This window comes from Leuciscus leuciscus, assembly GCF_965113295.1.
Source record: "Leuciscus leuciscus genome assembly, chromosome: 15".
NCBI classification, from domain to species: domain Eukaryota; kingdom Metazoa; phylum Chordata; class Actinopteri; order Cypriniformes; family Leuciscidae; genus Leuciscus; species Leuciscus leuciscus.
This window is the reverse complement of record NC_138739.1, coordinates 25,829,116-25,849,400: the sequence shown is the minus strand read 5'-3', so window position 1 is coordinate 25,849,400 and position 20,285 is coordinate 25,829,116. Positions and strand designations below refer to the sequence as shown.

General features: G+C 39.0%; 1 protein-coding gene and 1 long non-coding RNA gene across 3 annotated transcripts in view; one reads left to right on the top strand and one right to left on the bottom strand.

Moving 5' to 3' along the window:
• lrp1ba (low density lipoprotein receptor-related protein 1Ba) overlaps positions 1-20,285 on the top strand; it is a 259,135-nt gene that overhangs the window by 78,724 nt on the left and 160,126 nt on the right. For both annotated transcript variants that reach the window (XM_082138205.1, XM_082138204.1), the window contains 6 exons: positions 4,847-5,083; positions 5,474-5,654; positions 10,826-11,045; positions 11,151-11,340; positions 14,190-14,318; positions 19,245-19,385. In XM_082138205.1, the coding sequence (XP_081994331.1) occupies positions 4,847-5,083; positions 5,474-5,654; positions 10,826-11,045; positions 11,151-11,340; positions 14,190-14,318; positions 19,245-19,385 (1,098 nt within the window). The remainder of the gene's footprint in view (positions 1-4,846; positions 5,084-5,473; positions 5,655-10,825; positions 11,046-11,150; positions 11,341-14,189; positions 14,319-19,244; positions 19,386-20,285) is intronic.
• On the bottom strand, positions 1,542-2,703 carry LOC309475475. Its single transcript, XR_014197669.1, has 2 exons — positions 2,347-2,703; positions 1,542-2,255 (listed from the first exon to the last, which is right to left on the bottom strand). It is a non-coding gene; the product is annotated as an uncharacterized lncRNA (long non-coding RNA).

Genomic DNA, 20,285 nt, shown 5'->3' with positions numbered 1-20,285 from the left:
GCGTCATATGGCGAGATGAACGGCGTAAAAAGCGGCGCTTTCCATGCACACTAAAACGCCGTCAAATACGGCGTCATTGACGTATTTCGCGCGTCTTTTACGGCGTTTGTAATTACAACGGCGTATTTTACGGCGTCCAATACGGTTTAAAACGCCGTATTTGACGGCGTTTGGCTTTAAACGCGATTAATCTATGGCGTATTTCTGAGCCTCTTGGCTTGCCATAAACGGACAAGGCGTTTATACTCGACGCGCTCGCCGTTATACTATTCTTTGAAACGATAGGGGGCGATTCGCGCTCGTGCGGACGCGTCGAGTATAAACAAGACTTGAGGGACAGGTCACACGAGTCGCACTGTCTAGCACAGCGTCACTGCTGAAAGTTGACAGTGCACTAAAAGACAATGGAATAAATTGCAGTCAGTTTTTCCTTTTTTTAATACAATCACCAATAATGTAAGTAGCCTTTTTCTTTTTTAATAGCACTTTATTTTTTATGAACCTCAGGGTAAAAGTTCTTTGTTGTCACATTTCTCGGAATTGTGTGCCTCATTTTATTTAAAGTTAAACAGAAAAGTTCCATGTTTACCACAGCACAGCTCGCTCGGAGCGTTCAATGTCGGTTCTATACTGTAAAACTTCAATTAATGTTAATACATTTGTTTCAATCACTGAATGAAGCCTGCTATATTTGGGGCAAGAGTCGCGACCTTAAATTGCTTGCACAAAACTCTTGATCAGCACTCAACATGTGCTTATTGTTGTTGTTCATTTAAACCGTTATGAGCAGAGAGAGCGTGAGCGCGAGAGAGAGAGAGAGAGTGCCTGCGAGTGAGCGAGACTGAGGTCTGCGGTCTTGGCCATTAGTTTATTTATTTGGTTTTGTGTTGGTAATACATTGTCAAATATGTTTAAACTTAAATTAACTACCTATACAAGTTATGTATGTCTCTTTGTATTAATTTGTCCTGTTATTGACGTAATGCGCGTCATTGAAAAAATGCGCAACCAGATGTTCGAATAGTTCGAATATTCGTGTGTTTTTTAGAGGGAATATTCGAACGTCATTTTTGAGCAATTTTGACAGCCCTAAGCCGGACTCAGACCCTGAATCAAACAACCACCTCCTTACTTTCGGCGTTATTGTAAGAGTATTATAATAACTATTACTTCAATGCTGCACGCAGGTTTAACGTTAATGCTAATTTAAACTGTCTGTAAACAAACTCAGACTTTTTTTTTTTTTGTCAAATTCGATTTAAATCTCCAAAATATTTACGTTAATAGCTAGTTATACACTCATTTTGAAACACTTAACTGCTTTATAATATGCAACGTTAGCAGACAGACACCGAATGCAGTAAGCTATTTAACTATTGCTTTCCTACTGATACAGTAAGTTGACGTGCTACAATTTCTTTTACAATGTTACTTTTTTCTGTAAAAGGTGTACTTGTGGTAAACTTGTAAAACTATGAACTGTAGGGACTGCAGCATCTTTGAGTAGCAGCTTCTTTGAAAAAGCGGCATTGAACTGTTCCTGATTGATGAAGCCAAGGGCGTAGGTTTGGCCTCAGCTTTGGTGGGGACATCCCCCTCCCCCTCCCCCTGGAATGAGTTTTCTATATGTAATTAAATAATGAACAAATGAATAAAATACACACGTATCATAGTATGCATTCAACACAACAAATCCATTATTATTATCTATTATTATTATTATTATTATTATCCATGATTACAGTATTCCATTAATACTAAAATTGTATCTACTATTCTATATCAAATTCTATTGATATATTCTATTCTTAAATATTAAATTCTTATGCTACACTCACTCACAAATACATTACATAAATAGAATGTAGAAACGAAAAATGTCTCAGATCCACTGTTTATGTTGACTGCAAGATTCTAAGTTAAGGTCAGCTAATTAACATTCAGTGACTTGCTAACGTAGCATTCTATCATGATAGCGTGACTTCTATGAGTCTATCAGTGCTGCACAGCCTAATCAATACTCTTAACCTTAGTTGAAAGATTGCTGCTGCTAGGTTTAACTGTAACAACATGGTAACACATACTATCACCAATCAATACTATTTTCCACAGTAGAATCTGCATTTGAAAGCCTGGTCAGTCACTACTACTGCTAGTTTATTTGTGTGGCTAGTTATTTTGCCTACTTACACTCTGCTTTATGAAAAAGCTTCGTATGTCCCCTTTCTTCTTCTTGGGTGGCATAGCTGATCTATCTACAAAGTACAAAAAGTGGCAAAAAACGGAATATTAAAATGTTTTACTCTGGCCTTTGTATGTGGCAGAGAGACAGCCCTGGTAACTTACCGTCGGCGTCGTCGACGCGCGCGCGCGCACACACACACACACACACACACACACACACACACACACACACACACACACACACACACACACACACACACACACACAGCCGCTCGCTGCCAGTGCAAGCACAAAAGTAGTCCCGGCCCGCGCGTGTAGCCTGTCAGATACACCGCCGCCAATCAAATTACGGCGTTTCTTGTACTGTCGTTGTTTTGGCCGTTGGAATCGATCCAAATAGCAGCGCAAAGATCCAAATAGCAGTTCAAAGGAGCTTGCTAAATATTGGTGGGGACAAATTTGTCATCTCAAAATATTGATTGGGACTAGTACCTAGCGTCCCCCCCTAAACCTACGCCCATGGATGAAGCGGTCACTTGTGAATTGTGCAGAGCAGATGGTTAAGGTCGAACTAACTGCTGTGGTATTTCTGAATAAATAAACATTAGCCACTGTTCTCTTATATTAATGTTGTTCGGAACGCTGTGCAATGATGTAGTTTCCTGAGGGTGGGCAGTGCTCGGGGTGGTGACTGAAGGCGGTGACTGAGTACTTCTGACATCACATTTTTACGGAAGTCACAACGGCTCGTGAAAAGGCACATCTACTTTATGCAGGCTGTGTGCATTTGTCTGTGAATTTACTGTTTTGAAACTTGTATGGTAGTTTCATAGCCCCTAGACCTCTGTTATCATGTAAAAAGCCAGGATATTTCATTTTTGACAATATGGGACCTTTAACAGTAAAACTGCATTGCAAATCATTTAGTTTCTTAAATATATTACCTACAGTTTTAACGTAGTGTACGAATCATGATGTACCCAGTGATGAAAATACAAAAATATTGTACATTTTCTACATCAGTCAAACAATTGTATATCTAAAATGGTCTACTTAGAATTCAAAATAATGCGTTGTCACATTTTAATGGTTTTGGACAGAATTGTGCTGAAATTATGCTACTAGAATCAGTTATTCGTGAAACAAGAGCAGAATGAATTTCTCTGTAAAATGTCATACTTTTTCACCTACCTTTTTATATGCAACAATTTATGTACAACTACAATTTGGTTTGCAAACAATTTAGCAATATCTTCTGCTCGTTCCATGAATGAGGCCCAACATAGATGACTCAAACTAAGAAACTATGCATGTGTTTTCAATTGAAGATACAATTTTTACTGCGATTTCTGTAAAATCTGCAATATCTACGTTCATTTATGCTATGGAAGCAATGGAAAAAATAAAAGTAATTGTATGGTAAAGTTTAAAATAAGAAAAACCGTCAAGTACTAAACCTAGCCTAAACCTAAAGTTCAATCCCTTACCTAAACCCTTAAACCTAACCATGATTATAACTTGAAAAACAATTTGTACAAGCCAGATTCTTTATCTGACAATTTCGTCAGCTTTTACAAATTATTACGAGATTGTGTCACCAGGTGACTTTCCACATTTACATCCATTGATATTATTCAAAACTGTGATGTGTCACCCAGATTGCAGCAATCATATAATACTCAACTGATGTGCGTCAAATGCAGGTGTGTATCGGCTATTTTATAGTGGCTTTGAATGTAGCTCATCCAGTTGAGTGTTTTGTTTTTATCTCAAGTGTTATAATGTGATGCTGTTTCCAGACTGATTCCAGATTTGTAATTCATTTGTTATGAATGAGTTGAAGTACCATTCATTTGTAAATTATTTAATTCACTGGATTATGCAAGAACATGCATTACGACATGGTTATTTAAAGTACTGTAGTTCTCCCGAAACTGAAATTTATGTCTGTCTTACCCTAGGGGGCATTAATAACATTGTGCATCAATGATTCTCGCGTCTCATAACCGAATTGCATGCAATGAAACCTCAGCCATATTTGTTTTGAGAGCAGCAGAATTGTTGCTTTTGATTCGAGAGTCAATAACGGCTCAAATTCCTGTACGTTCCTCACACAAAGGAATCATTTGGCTTCAGTCCCGTTCAAAGTTATACAAATGCAATTGTTCTTGCTGGGTTCCTCTAAGCCTTCATCCAATTTTCTTTGTCTCCCTGGATCTCACTGCCAGACCTAATAATATTTGCAATCATCATGTTTGTACCATTTCAGCTCGCAAGCAATGCATTTCGAAAACATTGTGCTTCATACACGTGTGCCTCATTTTACTGCCCCCACTTAGGACCCTGTTTGTCCCTGGTTACTTTAACACACACACACACACACTCAGATACAATTACAAACACAATATAACTGTTATGCACCAAAAGATGATTTATTCGATAGAACCAAATCAGTGGAACTAATTCTGATTTTAATTAAGCTAATGTAATTAGCTTGAGCCTCTCGCTTTGGATACATTTTTGTCAAAGGCTTTAATTTGCAGAACTGAATTGAAAACAGAGGCTAATTATGTCAATTAATTAAGCTCTGACAGTACTGTGGCAGAAGGCTTATTACGTTCCGCCACTGCATTTGTTTACTTGGGTAATCGTGTCTTCTCAGAACCAAAGAACGAGCTGTTCCTGTTTTACGGAAAAGGACGACCCGGAGTTATCCGAGGTCTGGATATGAATATCAAGTCTGGCGATGAACATTTGATTCAAATCGAAGGGCTTGTGAGTCCCAGAGCGCTGGACTTCCATGCAGAGAGTAGCTACATCTACTTTGCCGACACCACAAGCTTCCTAATCGGACGTCAGAAGACAGATGGAACCGCTCGGGAAACGATCCTTAAGGACGGTATGTTCATCATTCACTTACCCTATGCTTTATTCTGAGAGATTAATGTTTGCTTTTGTGTAGTGTTATTGTGGAAAAAGCAGTTAAATATTCTCTAACGAACTCATTTTCGCTCTGGCTCTGTAATGAATCATCTGTGCAACCATGCGGCATGGTACGGTAGAAGCAGGCCACCTGTACTTGAGCGCTTCTGTTGCCGATGTTTTCCAAATGGGATGTTATTCATCATACATTTTGTGCAATTCAGTTGTCGGGGAAGCTCGCTGGTCGATACCGCATAATTCCACTAGGAAGAATTAGAGGAGGACAGTGATTAATTGAGCTGTCTTTGATGTTATCAAGCAAAAAGAACAACATTTTCTCAATATGTTTCTGCTTCTCTTTCTCCAGAGCTGGATAATGTTGAGGGTATTTCGTTGGACTGGATCGGTAACAACCTGTTCTGGACAAATGACGGTTATAGAAAGACCATCAACGTGGCCGGGCTGGAACGGCCCTCTCAGACCAGGAGAACGCTTTTAGAAGGCAATATGTCTCATCCCAGAGCCATTGTTGTGGATCCTCTAAATGGGTAAGCCCATGATACCTTTCCTGCTTACAGCAGCATTTAAAAGCTTCTTCTGCAGGGATTTCAGTCTGCTAAAGCCTTGGACAAAAAACAGCCATTTAGAGTGCACTGGGGGGGGCGGGGATGTTTGCCCTTTGCACTTAGAGATTTCATCAAGAAATTTCAATAACCATGCGCTTTCTCTGTTTTCATTAACAAAAAAGCCCTGAGCTGGTATCAGATAATAATATTAAAAACAAATATTGTACTACTATATACCATGGTACTCTCTGGTGTCAACTTCTTTGAAATGATGCCGAGTTAACAAACATACATTTATTCAATATTGTTGTTCATTTAAATAAAAGAGAGGAAGTAGCAGAAGTACCATTGTGTCAAAGCGAGCTAATGCGAACATCCTTATTCGATGTCATTGCTCAGATGGAAAAGCTTAAAGGGAATATGGAGAGACCATGACTGTAAATCGCTGTCTTGGCAGAACGGTGAAGCCTGACTTAAGAGGTTTAAAAGTTTAAAGGCAGGTTCTGGTTCTGCTTATATTTTAGTGACTTCTTTCCTTGTGCTGTACACTTGACATGTTTATCCTCGTAATGGGTTTTTGGATTGGGTAGCCTGTTTTTAATAGCTTCGATGTCTTAGAATTTTAGATCATTTGCAAAAAAAGACTTGGAGTCTTTGGAATAATTACGAGTAATCAGTTTTAATCTGCAATTAATCTGCAATTGTGTTACTGGAAATTGGTTTAGAATTTCAAACAGTCCAAGTTTTTTTTTTAAACGTTGGATCACCGCTTAAGCTTTAGCTGCCGGTATGCTGAATATTCAATACCTATCCCAGCTTAATCTCTCCCCTTTCAAATCCCATTTCACTCTCTAAAAACTGTCCTTTCCATGTCCGTCCTTCTGTATCCCATGTACACATGTCATTTCCTGTCTGTGCTCACATGATAAGATGGAGGATTAGCTGTTATGACTCTAGGTCCTGATCGCATTTGCTCTCCCTCTCCATCACTCGGATGATTTTCCTGTTCACAGCAGGTGCTGTCACTCAAAGCCCTGCCTCATGAGTTATTCAACAGGTCACTGCATATGAGTGGGGGAGTCGATTCCCTCTGTCATGTTATGTTAGGCTGCATTCAAATGCGCAAGGCCGTGTCACAGTGTTAAGTTTATGTGGTGAAATGTGAGAGGTTTGAACTTGGGAAAAATAGGACCTTGTAAGAGTTGCAGAACAAAAAGTTTGGGCTCCCAAAGAATGAAGTATTAATAACATCCAATTGTGAGAGCCTGTTTTTTTTTTAGGTTTTTAGGTGGTTAAGTGAGGACATTGTCCTCAATACTTTTGAAGGATTTTTTTTTTACAGTGACCTGTCTTCTAGACCTGTCTTTTTTTACAGTGACCTGCAGTGCCGCTGCTAGCCATTTTGGTGCCCTAAGCATAATTCCTTTATGATGCCCCACACCCCGACCCCCCCCCAAAAAAAAAAAGTTTGTTTTTGCCAGTTTAACTTTTTATTACCAAACATATAACTCAATACCAATAATAACACAATAGCAGCATCACAGTATAAAACTTAAGAACACTAAAAAGAGAAAGTAAAATCTTCACAGCTTTGCTGACTTTGTAAACATATGTAGAATAGCCAACACACATTTGAAAGTGCAAACTTTTCTTCAGTAAACAGAATAGCAAAATAAACAAATTCTCAAAATAATCCAGACATGTTTTCCCCAAATTCAATGTCACTTTGAATAAATTACATTTATTAGACAAAATATTCAAACAAAGAATCTTATACCGGAAAAAAAATTATAAACATTTAAAACAGAAAGCATGGCAGCCAAGGAGTTCTCCCCCTTTATTCCTTATTTATCAACTATTTGATAAATCCAATATAATATAATATAAAGGCATAATAGAATGAGGTGCAATAATGCACACAATTCAACAGTAATGTTTGCTTTATATCATTCATAATGACATTTTATATTATATATATATATATATATATATATATATATATATATATATATATATATATATATATATATAATATAAAATGTTACTGTTACTGAGAAAGTATTAACCACCGTCACGTCAGAATAAACCATAAACTACTGCTCAATATCTAAAGAAAGAAAGTAACAGCTAGCTGGCGTCAGTTATTTGTAAAATAGGTAATGTTTAAGAGTAAAATCTCAATTTAGCTTGCACCGAAGTTATAAGTTATAATAATAACATAGTTTGCTAACATTAACGTCAGCAAGTTCGAGGCACATTACGATTAGCAGCAGCACCATCCCGTATTTAAGAATGATTAAACATGGACTTACCTGCAAGTGATGCACGGGCATCATCTCGCAGTTTCTTTTTCTTTCTTTTCTCAGATCCTGACTCCTGCTGTCTTTTCGGGGCCATTTCCAAAAAAGTTGCCTACTGTCTGTCTGTCAAACTTCGTCAGGCGCCCGCGTGAACGCGTCCTTCGCATTCGCAAAGGCGCCCGCGCGAAAAACCGGCACGGACCATCCAACGGGGGGCGGTACTTTCTAGACTAAAGCAATTAAATTATCTTGTTCCCCCTTTTTTGTTACATATACATGGCTAGAATGTGCCTAATAATATTTCTATAGGCTACTGAAATAATATCGGCATTATAATTTTTTTTTTCATTAGGCTATTTTTGGTGCCCCCTCAGCACTTGGTGCCCTACGCACAGCGCGTGATGCGCGTGGTGGGAGCGGCGGCGCTGGTGACCTGTCTTCTAAAGTTTGCATCTTTGAGCAAACCCAGCTTAAGGTCATAGCTGTGTTTTGGAACATGGTACTTGGTTATTGAATTTAGTATGAATATGTTAGCCTTAAAGGTGCTCTAAGCGATATTGGGTGACGTCACTTCTTGTTGACGTATTGTTGAAAAAACGGAGGCTAGCTTGACCCACCCTCCTCCTTATCCGTCTCCGTCTCCGTCCCCTCCCCCTCCCCCTCCCCTGCCTCTCCACCTCCCTCTCCCCCTCTTCCTCTCTTCCGTGCTTCCTGAAACAGTCATGAACCATTTAGAAAAACCAAACTGGATTTACCCACCTGTCCAGCAAAAACAGAGCCACCTGAATTTCGGATTGGAAGCCCTTCTGCCGGCAGAGTTCTCGCCACCCTATTCTTTATTTGTTCATCGGAACGTCGCCTCTTTGGTCGTGAGTCGGCCATATAAAAATTCTCAAGCATGTACATTTTTAACGTTAAACGTCATTGTCGTTGTCTAGGACATCTCTCCTCTAGCTAACTTCCCTATTCATGCTTCTCTCTCCTCCACTCCCCACACCCCCCTTCATGTGCACGCGCACTAATTCCCCCACCCCCACCCCCAAATCATTCTTGTCGGTTGTTGGCTAGAACACTGTTTGTTATGTTTCGTGGTCCAGACTGGGCCAGTTTGCTTTTCTTGCTGTTTGTGAGTCTGGGCTGTCTACAGAGACTGCGTTTTTTACAGTGTGTTCAGGGGACAGGCAGCTAGCGGATCGTGACATCGCTTAGAGCACCTTTAAGGTTAAGGTTAAGCTAGTTTGCTCCAAAACAAATTCTCTCACTTTCACCAATATGGATCAATGATATTGATGACATCACTCTGTACTTCAGCTTCTCATTAGATCCCCCCCACACTATAAATAGATGCTGAAGCTGCGGCTGAAATCGGTCACTTGTTCACACTATTACTATTTTCTACATGGTGAATGGCACATAGTGCACTATTTAGGGGATAGGGAACGATTCAGTGTAAATCTGCTTTCCATTATGGTGAATTAAGTTTCATATTACATCTAAAGGGAAAACTATTAGACTGTGGCTGTCTTAAACTGTCAAATGTGACTTTACCAAGCTCAACGGCTCTGGCTGAAATGTAATCTAAACGAAACACTTTTGGCTATTTTAAAAAAAGAGGAGGAGCTGCTTGATATGTCCCGCCCTGTTTTCCTGTTTCAAGGGAAATTACATCAACGCGTTGAATAACGCTGCATGTATCAAGGCACTTCAGTGGGACTTTAAGTATTCCAAACCAGTCATTTGCTGGTCCAACCTAGTCAACGTTCCAAAAACCAACTTTATCACCTTGAACTGGTACAACCAGCTGCTAGCTAGTTTGTTGCTGGCCCAAGACGGTCTACCAACTTATGATCAGCTAGAAACCAGCTACAATCAGGGCTTGAGATTAGCCTTTTTGCGCACCAGCCACTGTGGCTATTGTTTTTCCAAAGTTACTAGCCACTCAGCATTTTCACTGGCTATAATTTTGACATCGATACCCTGAGGAAAAGCTGTCATATAGATTTTAAATATTATCTCATAATTTGGCAGCAGGCTGTTGTCACTTTAAGACCTGACGCATGGATCCATTACAGTATATTACACATGCGTTTTCTTTCTCAGCTGTTTAAGTTCACTTAAAAGTTAACATAACTGACATGTGAATACTCGCCAAGACCGGTATTTTGACATTATTTTGTGTGTATTTGACTCTATTAGTGCAAAAAGCAGCGAAAAAACCCTCAACTTAAGAGTGAGAAGCGGCTTTATGTGTGCGCACAAAATCTGCGAGAAAAAGAGTAAAATTATGCGCATTGCGTGCAATCTCACGACAAAATTCAAGTTCTGTAACACCAACAATATTCTTCCGGAGTAGATTAAATGAGTGAGTAAGGGGAGCCGGGATTTGTGTCAACTCACTGTCAGCGAGAAAAAAACAAAAAAAAACAGGTATCATGTATCTATTCTGCGGAAATGAGTATTTGGAAGCGTTTCAGATATTTCACTATAGATATGTATTTAAAAATCTGTATTTTTGACAACACTTTTGACAAAAATGTATAAATTTAAACCCGCCAAAGTGGCTAGTAGGAGTGACTGCGTTACATGGTGGGTGTTAACGTCAAGCCCTGATTACAATGTTCCAAAAAATATCTAGCAGCTGAATTTTTCAACAGGGAATAAGGTAAACATTGCGTCCGTAATCGAATGCTTCTTTACAATATAGGTTTGGTTTGGTTCTGGTTTGGTTTCTGGCATTCATTAAATCCACATTAAACTGTCCAGAGCAGCATGGAAATTAATGCCGGTCTAAGCTGGTCCTGTTCAGCAGGGTTTCATGACCTTTAATATGTATTTTCTCACTGGGTTCCTTAGATGGATGTATTGGACAGATTGGGAGGAGGATGAGTTAATTGACAGCAGAGGACGAATAGAGAAGGCCTGGATGGATGGATCTCACCGCCAGATTTTCGTCACGTCCAACATGCTGTGGCCCAATGGCCTCACCCTGGACCATTCCTCCAGCGTCATGTACTGGTGTGATGCCTACTTTGACCACATAGAGAAAATCTACCTCAACGGCAGCCACAGAACGGTTAGTAAATGAGTGAGTCAGTTCTTTAGTTCTCAGACACCTCCGTTCCACTCTGTTCATCTCAATGTTTCACTGTGACTCACAAACGTGTTCTACTTTTCACAGGTGGTGTACAGCGGGAAAGAGTTGAATCACCCATTTGGGATTGCGCATTATCAGAATTACATATTCTGGACGGATTACATGAACGCCTCGATATTCCGTCTGGATTTGTCATCTAATGATGTTGCACTAATGCGGGCGGAAAGACCACCTCTCTTCGGGATTCAGGTTTATGACCCACAGAGCCAGAAAGGTAAATATGAATATGTATGCTGTATGCCGTAATGAATTTTTGAAGTCTTGCCAAAGGCTGCAGTGATATAGAACTTTGCTTTCTAGAAGCTCAAGGATTTAAACCTTCAAACTTCTGAGGGGTGGTCTGAGTCTTTATATATCACCATTCCATAGCTTTGCCCAGAGGCCTAACCCTGTTTTGGCGCACACTTGTTATACTGTATGATATATGGAAATCAAATATATCATGCCGCATATGTTCACCTTTTAAACAGCTGAACATTCTAGAAACTAATGCCACACTGGCAAGTCCCTGAATTTGAATAAATGCTTTGCAACTGATATTCCCAGAGTAGGATACTTAATGGTAATTTTAACCTTAAGACTTCATGATCCAAGCATTTTTGGGGCCTGGATCAAATAAGCCTAACTTCTCTCATATTTTAAAGGCTAATTTGAAGGCATTTGCAGGACTTTTAAATGATTAGGCTTTCTGGGGTTCTGGATCCAGATCCCCTTTTGTCTTCAGCGACAAGCAATTATTCTAAAGAACTGGGCAGCTTTTTTTGGCATCTTTACACAGTGTAGTGATTTTTTTGTCCGTCGCTCTACCATGCAGAAATATGTACATCACAATTATGAGAAAATTAACTAAGGCTAAGTGTACATGAAAACGCATCTTTTTCTCCACTATTGGCTTTCCGTCCACACTGAGACAGCGTTTTTGTTCTGCAAAAGGAGATTTTTGAAGATGCTGTCCCAAGCTGTCCCAAGCTGTTGGAGTGTACACTGTGGAAAAAGGAGATATTTGACAACGATGACATATGTTTAGTCATTGTCAATCACCAGTAAGTGGTGAGATATTTTGCTTATAAGATGACTGTGCCAGTAGAATGGCGTGAGAACTTTATTATGTCTGGTCTCTCTGTACTCTCTCAGTGAGCTTTTATTCATTTTACCCATGCACAGAAAGATGATTTTAGCATTTTCTGACGTTTCAGTATAGACAAGAAATGCTTGAAAGCGGAGAATGTATTCCAATGCACCTGGATTAATGTAGACAGATTTGCACCAGCTGATGATGAATTATATTGCTTGTGTTTTGTGTCATGTAAACATTGTACTTTATTTGGTGGCTTAACTCGTTCTTGACTGAGTATGGCATTGATCAAAACTGACCTCCTAGTTATATGCGTCATTGGAGCTAGTAAGGTGACTGAGGGTGATAATGAATGTTTGTTTCTGTCTTTGACTTTTGCTGAAGGTTAATCGCTGTGACGGCTCCTGTAGAGTTACTCATATGTTGCCTCTGGTAGAGATACTAAATGTCATTCTTAATGACACCCAGCCAATGGCAGGCCAGAAATGGCCAAGCCATCTCAAGTACAGTATGAATGTAAATATATAAATCAGCATTGGCAATCTAAATCAGGCTTAAATTGTTCTTAAACTTCAATGACCAAGCAGGGGGGTATTGATGACTGCTGGCTGTTTTAACAATATCTTCAAGTGCGCTATTTCCTTGCCAAACAAAGAAACTTATCCGCAAATGGGTCTCGGAAAGAGTATCCAAATGGGACTTTATAATGGGTAGTGCGAACATTTCCAAGGTGGTTGATGGTTGTAATTCGTATTCTTTTATTCTTAACAAGCAGCTTTAAAATCATGTTTACACTACTGATTTTGTCCAGATGTTCTGTGCACCATTGCGGCACCTGTGAACTCAACTGTGCTGAATATATAATAACCTGGCAGAGCATTTTAGCTTTTAGCGGAGGTTATGGGGATTTGTTTATAAAAATAGCTCAAATCCAAACTTTACTAACCATGTCTGGCTGTTGTACCAGTACTTGTGCAACATCTGTATGCATTTTAGATATGATAATTAGCGTGCACTCATTAACTCTTTCTTGAGATGTCACTGAATATATGAGGTACGTGTTGACTTAGCATATCAATGCTGCTAAGTGCATGTTTCAAGCATATGGGAAAGCAAATGGGATAATGTTTGCTATTTATCATTTTACGAGCTTCACTAAGCTCTGTTCAGGAGTTGAGTTAGAGTTGTTGTCACGTTATGCTACATTAACTCGCTACAACTTGGGTATCGTTTGCTCAGAACTGTTATTCTATGAAATGGTCAGTGGTTTCAGTTTAAAATCTCATATTCACATAAAATGTTTATCGTTGGCCTGAGGAAATGATATAGATATCTGAACGGTTTCGCCTTTTACTGTAGCCAAAAAAGATCTTTTCATACCTACTCTGCATTATAATATGGTGCATCGTGATATTTTGGCAACTAAAGTTAAAAGCACTGTGTTCAATTAACATGATCTGCTTTAATCCACATTAATCTCTGCAGATGATTCAGTGGACACATGGTCCATAGTGTCCAATTGATGTCATCTTCACTGGGAGTCTATGCCAGATATGCATGTGTCATTGATTTTAATGGAGAAAGATCAATGTCCATTAGACAAGAAGCTCTGAGCATGTCTCCCTTCTGAATTCTGTACTTAACTGGGAGTGCTTTTCGCCTTGGAAAAAGCATTTGATAGTTTATACGGAGTGCTTGGACTTGGAGTTAGTTGAAGTCTATGGTAACAAATTTATTTAGCACTCATAATCTTGTTTCTTGCGAACTTGTGTAGAGTAATAAAACGCTACAAAAAATATTATACTGCACAGTTATACAACTGAGCGATCCAATTTGAAATCATTTTAGCTCATTCAGAAGGTTCAAGTACAATAATCAGATTACTGTGCATTAATCTTGTCCTTACATCTGTCCTTGGTTTATTTGACATCTTCACTTGTGTGTAATGTCTCCAAACTGCATTTATCTTTCTTTTTGTTTCCCCGCAGGTAATAACCAATGTTCTGTGAATCACGGTGGCTGCGGCTCCTCGGCTCTTTGCCTCGCCACGCCGGCAGGACGTGTATGCGCCTGCGCAGATGGTCAACATCTGGAGAAAGATAACATCACCTGTTCATGTAAGCTTCCATTAGTATTTTGGGGAAAAGTTATCATTAAACCAGGCACAATGTGATATATGAACAATAATTTGCATAATATGAGAAACAGAAATATTACTGGCCACTGAAAAAATTGTCTGGTTAGAGCTGATGTAATTGATTGTTATTCTGCGAGTTACATATATATTTTTTTTAATCATCATAATAACAATGCCATTGAGTATGTGGTAGAACAGAATATGGAGATTTTGTTGGCACCAACAGACTAGTCAATAATGTTGGCGTTTGTGGGAAATATGACTGCAGATCAGATATGTTTGTTAAGCTGAATATGCCCATTGATTTCCAATTCCAGTGGGGGAAATAAATGCCTCGGCTCAACCTGCGGTTTGGCTGCAGCCGTCTTTGTGTTTGTGTTTGCATGTGGTTTGGCTTTAAATCCATTGTAAACTCGTGTGGATCCTGTTTTGCTAACTTTTTATTTTATGTGTCATTATAAGTAACAGTGGATGTGTGCGTGTCAGGTTTAAACATAATTCAGAACTGAAGAATTGGCTAACTTTACAATGTAAGTCTACATTTAAGTACTGAGTAATATTAACAACATGTGCTTATGGTTATAGTTAGGAATGGGGTTTGATTTAGTTGCATGCAATGTACTGTTACTAATACAGTAAGTATATGTAACAAGGACACTGCCAAAATTTTCACTGACCCCAACACAAAAAACGAACGAATAAATAAATGAAATTAAATTAAAAGTTTAGTTGTTTTTGATTCATGTGACCTTAATAAATAAGGTTATGATACCAAAAACTACTAGCCTAACTCATACATTTTAAATATTGTTAAAGACAGTCATTATTAAAATAAGAACAAATTACAAATAGTGTATTATGTGCAAAAATGTGTTAAAATCACATTACATTCTAACATTGTAACATTACAATTTAAAAAACAAAAATAATGATTTTATTTTTAAATTCACTAAATTAAAAATTTAAAAATACAAACAAAAACACAGACTAATTAACCTGACATTTGATTATGTCTACTCCATTACAATAGTCACTTTACAGTTACTGCCATCATATAAAAATACACTTAATTGTAGGTTTAAATTTATATTCTAAATATGGCACATTTATTGTTCATCAACAAATATTTTAGCAATATGTATATTTAAGTCAGAATTATTGCGCTCCTACTCTATTGCTCTCCGTCTGTTTTTTGTGCATGTGCGTGACGGCGCTCGTTCACGGAAATCTGTGGAGTTTGGCGGAAATTAAAGGGATACTCCACTTTAAAATGAAAATTCTGTCATCATATACTCACCCTCATGTTGTTTCAATCCTTTAAGAATTTCTTTCTTCTGCTGAACAGAAAGGAAGATATTTAGAAGAATGTCAGTAACCAGACAGTTTTTGGTCTCATTGACCTCCATAGTATATATTTTTTCCTACTATGGAAGTCAATGAGACCAGAAACTGTCTGGTTACTGACATTCTTCTAAATATCTTCCTTTCTGTTCAGCAGAAGAAAGAAATTCATACAGGTTTGAAACAACATGAGGGTGAGTATATGATGACAGAATTTTCATTTTAAAGTGGAGTATCCCTTTAACTCCTGACCGCAAAATGGAAATATTTGCACGAGTTTCTAACACAGATGAAGAATATTCCTGTGAAATGTAGGTTATGCACTGTGGAAAGCACAACATCTCAAACACATTACACAGCTGCGCAAGTATCTATCGGGTCAGTAGGTTGTATCTGTCAGAGCATCTGGGGCAAGCCGCTTTAGGGGACGTTCACATAACGCATCTAAAATCGCGTGGAAAGCGTGGAAAGCGTGGCTGCGCTTCTTTCCACAAGCGCTTGCCAGAGTCTGTCGTTGCTATGCAACCATGAACTGCGCTCTCCATGTTGACGAGGAAGTGTCAGCAAAGGATTAATTGATTTCTAGCCCTTGCATTAGCTTTGCTACTAGATATATTTATGGAGATGAGAAATAAAATCTGCCCTGTACAGCTATGATCATGATCATAGCTGTACAGGGCAAGTTTTTATTTCTCAGCTGTTCGGCCGAGCTTTCGATGTTGTTACGGAAAGGTTGAAGCTGATTGGTTGGTTTTTTGTCACATGACCTGCGGTGCGCTTGCGGCATTCTGAAAAGTTGAGATTCTGTCATCTCGCTGCACCTGGAAAAAACGTTGCGCCTACATTCGAAAAAACGAACTTGAGTGTGCAGAAGACGCGATATGTGAACGGCCCCTTAAACGAATGGTAAACGTGTAGTTTGTAGTGAGGTATGTTGTTATGGAAAGGAGGAGGCGGGAACCAGTGAACATTTAATCACTTTAATAAATAAAATAAATAAAAAATATAAAAAACACAAAACGAAAGTAAAGGCGGAAGCCCCTTATGGACAACTGCCGCACAAATAAACATAATATAACATCCGTTTAAAGGGATACTTTACCGTTTTTTCATATTAAACTATGTTATTCCCTTAACTAAGACGAGTTGATACATACCTCTCTCGTCTCAGTGCGTGCACTAAATCCCTCTGTCTTGCGGCAAAACTTTGTTAGCCCAGTTCATTTAATATGGGCCAAGCAGAGAAGCTACCAAACACCTCCATGTTTTCCCTATTTAAATACAGTTACTCGCGAAGTGTAACTCGACCTAGGACGGTGACACAAAACAAAACGTTGCGCTTTTCTAAGCGTGTAAAATGGATAACTATTTTGTATGGCGGAATACCATAGCAAGTGCTTGTAAGCACTTCGACTTGGCGCAGTAATATCTTCACTAGAGGGAGCGGGGGCCGGTGAGAGGATTTTTCACGAGTGAAGATATTACTGCGCCAAGTCGAAGTGCTTACAAGCACTTGCTATGGTATTCCGCCATACAAAATAGTTATCCATTTTACACGCTTAGAAAAGCGCAACGTTTTGTTTTGTGTCACCGTCCTAGGTCGAGTTACACTTCGCGAGTAACTGTATTTAAATAGGGAAAACGTGGAGGTGTTTGGTAGCTTCTCTGCTTGGCCCATATTAAATGAACTGGGCTAACAAAGTTTCGCCGCAAGACAGAGGGATTTAGTGCACGCACTGAGACGAGAGAGGTATGTATCAACTCGTCTTAGTTAAGGGAATAACATAGTTTAATATGAAAAAACGGTAAAGTATCCCTTTAAGCCCAAAGAGACGTATTCGCGCGCTGTAAGACGCGGCACGCTTTGGATGTGTATTGCTGCGCTCACAAAACTTATCACACATTGAATATTGAATATTTAAATAGGCGAGGGTTAAAAACACTCAAATGATCAACTTCCGTAAAGATGCAGCACTGGCCCGATCGGGCAAGTGACACTTCCGTCTACTGGCCCGAGTGTCTTTCACGCTGGCCCCGGACCATCGGGCAGTCCTCCCAGCTAGCAAAAAGTCGTCTATTAGACGTTGAATAGACGTAAATCTTCAACGTCTAATTATGACTTTTCAACGTTGAAAACAGGTCGTTCTTCAACGTCTTAATGGAATATGTAAAACTCTTAAAATTTATTTGAGATAATAATGAACATTGTTTTTTTTATTTTATTATTTTTATTTTATTTATTTGATCATGTATAACAGACTTATCCTGTCTTAGATTATCAGTTGAAAACACGTAGTCAAACAGTCCGGCCGAAACTACGGTACTTAGTTGAAATCACGTCGTAAACTGGTCCAAAGCAGACCAACTTATTTTCAACCATATTTCAATGTTGAAAGAAGGTAATTATTTACTGGTAATTATTTTATTATTACTGGGCTTACTGTACGTTCACACCGCCGCCGACTTGAGCTTCCAAAGTTACCGGAAGTCATTCATTTTCAATGGAAGCTGGCTTCTCTCAGCTGCAAGGAGCGTCAAATCCATCGGCGTCGCGTTTTGGGCGTTTTGAGCGTTTTGAGCGTCAATCTGAAAGTTGAAAGTATCTCAACTTTATGGTAATGAGCTATGACGCGGTTCAGCGGCAAGCAGCGGCAAACGCCAGCAACCAATCGGAATATAGACGTCCTTCGCACTGGCTGATTCCGGAGAAACATACGATGTAAACTTTCGTTCCTACCAAAACATTAGTTCCGAGAAAATGGAGGAGAAACTGATAATCGCTGTTGCTGGGTTTCCTATCATTTATGATATGACGTTATTTTCATATAGGGACCAGTTACAAAAGAGAGAGAGAGCCCCGGCCGCGCGCGCGCACTCACCTTCACCATCTTCAAACAATACGTCTTGCTCTCTCTCCCTCGCGCATATTAATCAAAATATTTTTTTTTCCGACCAAATGTGACCAAAACGGTAATAAAAATGCTGTCATTATAAAAGGTTCCTAGTGTCAATGTATTGCTTGTTTTTTTTTCTGTTTACATTTCATGGTGTGACACAGACTTCAGAGCGGCCAAAGCGTCAACAAGCTTCCCCGTACTTTTTTGACAAGCGTCCTTGACAGGGCGGCCAGAGCTTCTTTGCAGCTCAAGTCGGCGGCGGTGTGAACGTACAGTTATTGTCGAGCCCTGCACTGTAAAATAAATTGTTACCAAAAATATAAATAATACACTTATATTATAAATAATACATAATACAAAATGTTACTCATGGGCGTCGGAAGCAAAAAAAAAGGTGGTTGGGTCATCCTCCAGAATATTTTTTACTTTACAGAATTTTTTACTATATATAAAATATACATTTAAAACTTTTGAGTATACTTAAACTACATTGAAATTGAAATTTTGTTAACATCATCCATTTTACAACCTCAAAATAAAATGTAGAAATTTTAAAATGCGTTCTCAACCCTGGTGTGTGTGTCTATGTGTGTGTGAGAGAGAGAGACTGAGAGAGGAGACAGAGTGTGTGTGTTCTTTCTCCAACATCTTGTTCCTGCCCTTTACAGCCCCATCAGAGGTCACTAACACAAAACACTGCGGCCCAGCGGAGTTTCAGTGCCAGAACCAGCGTTGCATTCAGCTCTCGTGGAAGTGCGATGGGGATGATGACTGCTCAGACGGCAGCGATGAAGATCCGTTCCTCTGCTGTAGGTCTTCTCTCATTTTTGTAATCTAACCACATACGAACAGAAACAAACAATGGGAATTTCCCAGCAATGGGAAGTATGCAATACTAAACATTTCTAGTATGCAAATTATTGTCATATAGCCTCACTGTTGCATGTTAGCACATACAATTATCATACAATTATCATATTTGATACATCAAGCTTTTATGGCTCATATATTATGATATAGGAGAATAATGGAGCTCATATTCGAGGAGGGAAAAAAAAAACACCTATTTTTTTATTCAGAGGCCCAAACTGAACAAAAATTTGCAATTGGTGTAATTTAGTGCTGTAGCTGATATTAATATGACCAAGAAGTAAGATTAAATTCTGATAGCTTGTAATGTAAATCAATGAGATCTTTCTAACAATATAGCTGACTACTTAAATTAAATGCATATAAATATCAGTTGTCAGTCTATATCTCCCAATAATATGCCTTAATGAGATGATATTTAAACGCTTAGCTTTATGATCAAAGCTCTGCAGTTTTAATTGTGGGGAGCAAAACATATAATGCAGTATAATATAATATAATAATATAATGATTAGCCGTGTTTCCACTGTCGGGCCAAAAGAGGGCATGCTAGTGCGTGCCAGGGCCAGTAGCGTTTCCGACGAATACCGTGGTGTAAAGCGGGCCAACTCGGGCTTGAGGAGTGGTTTTAAACAGAGGTGGAGTTTACATGAGTCTGGAGACGGCAGGGATGATTTCATATACCAGCTAACATCAGCATTCAAGACTTTTAAAATCATTTTAGCTCAAAACTCACTTTCAGACAGCAGCGAGTGTTTGAAGTAACTTCTGTTTATGATCTGATGTGGATTCTGACCAACGTATAAGGCAGAAATATGCGTGCTAAACATTACCATAGT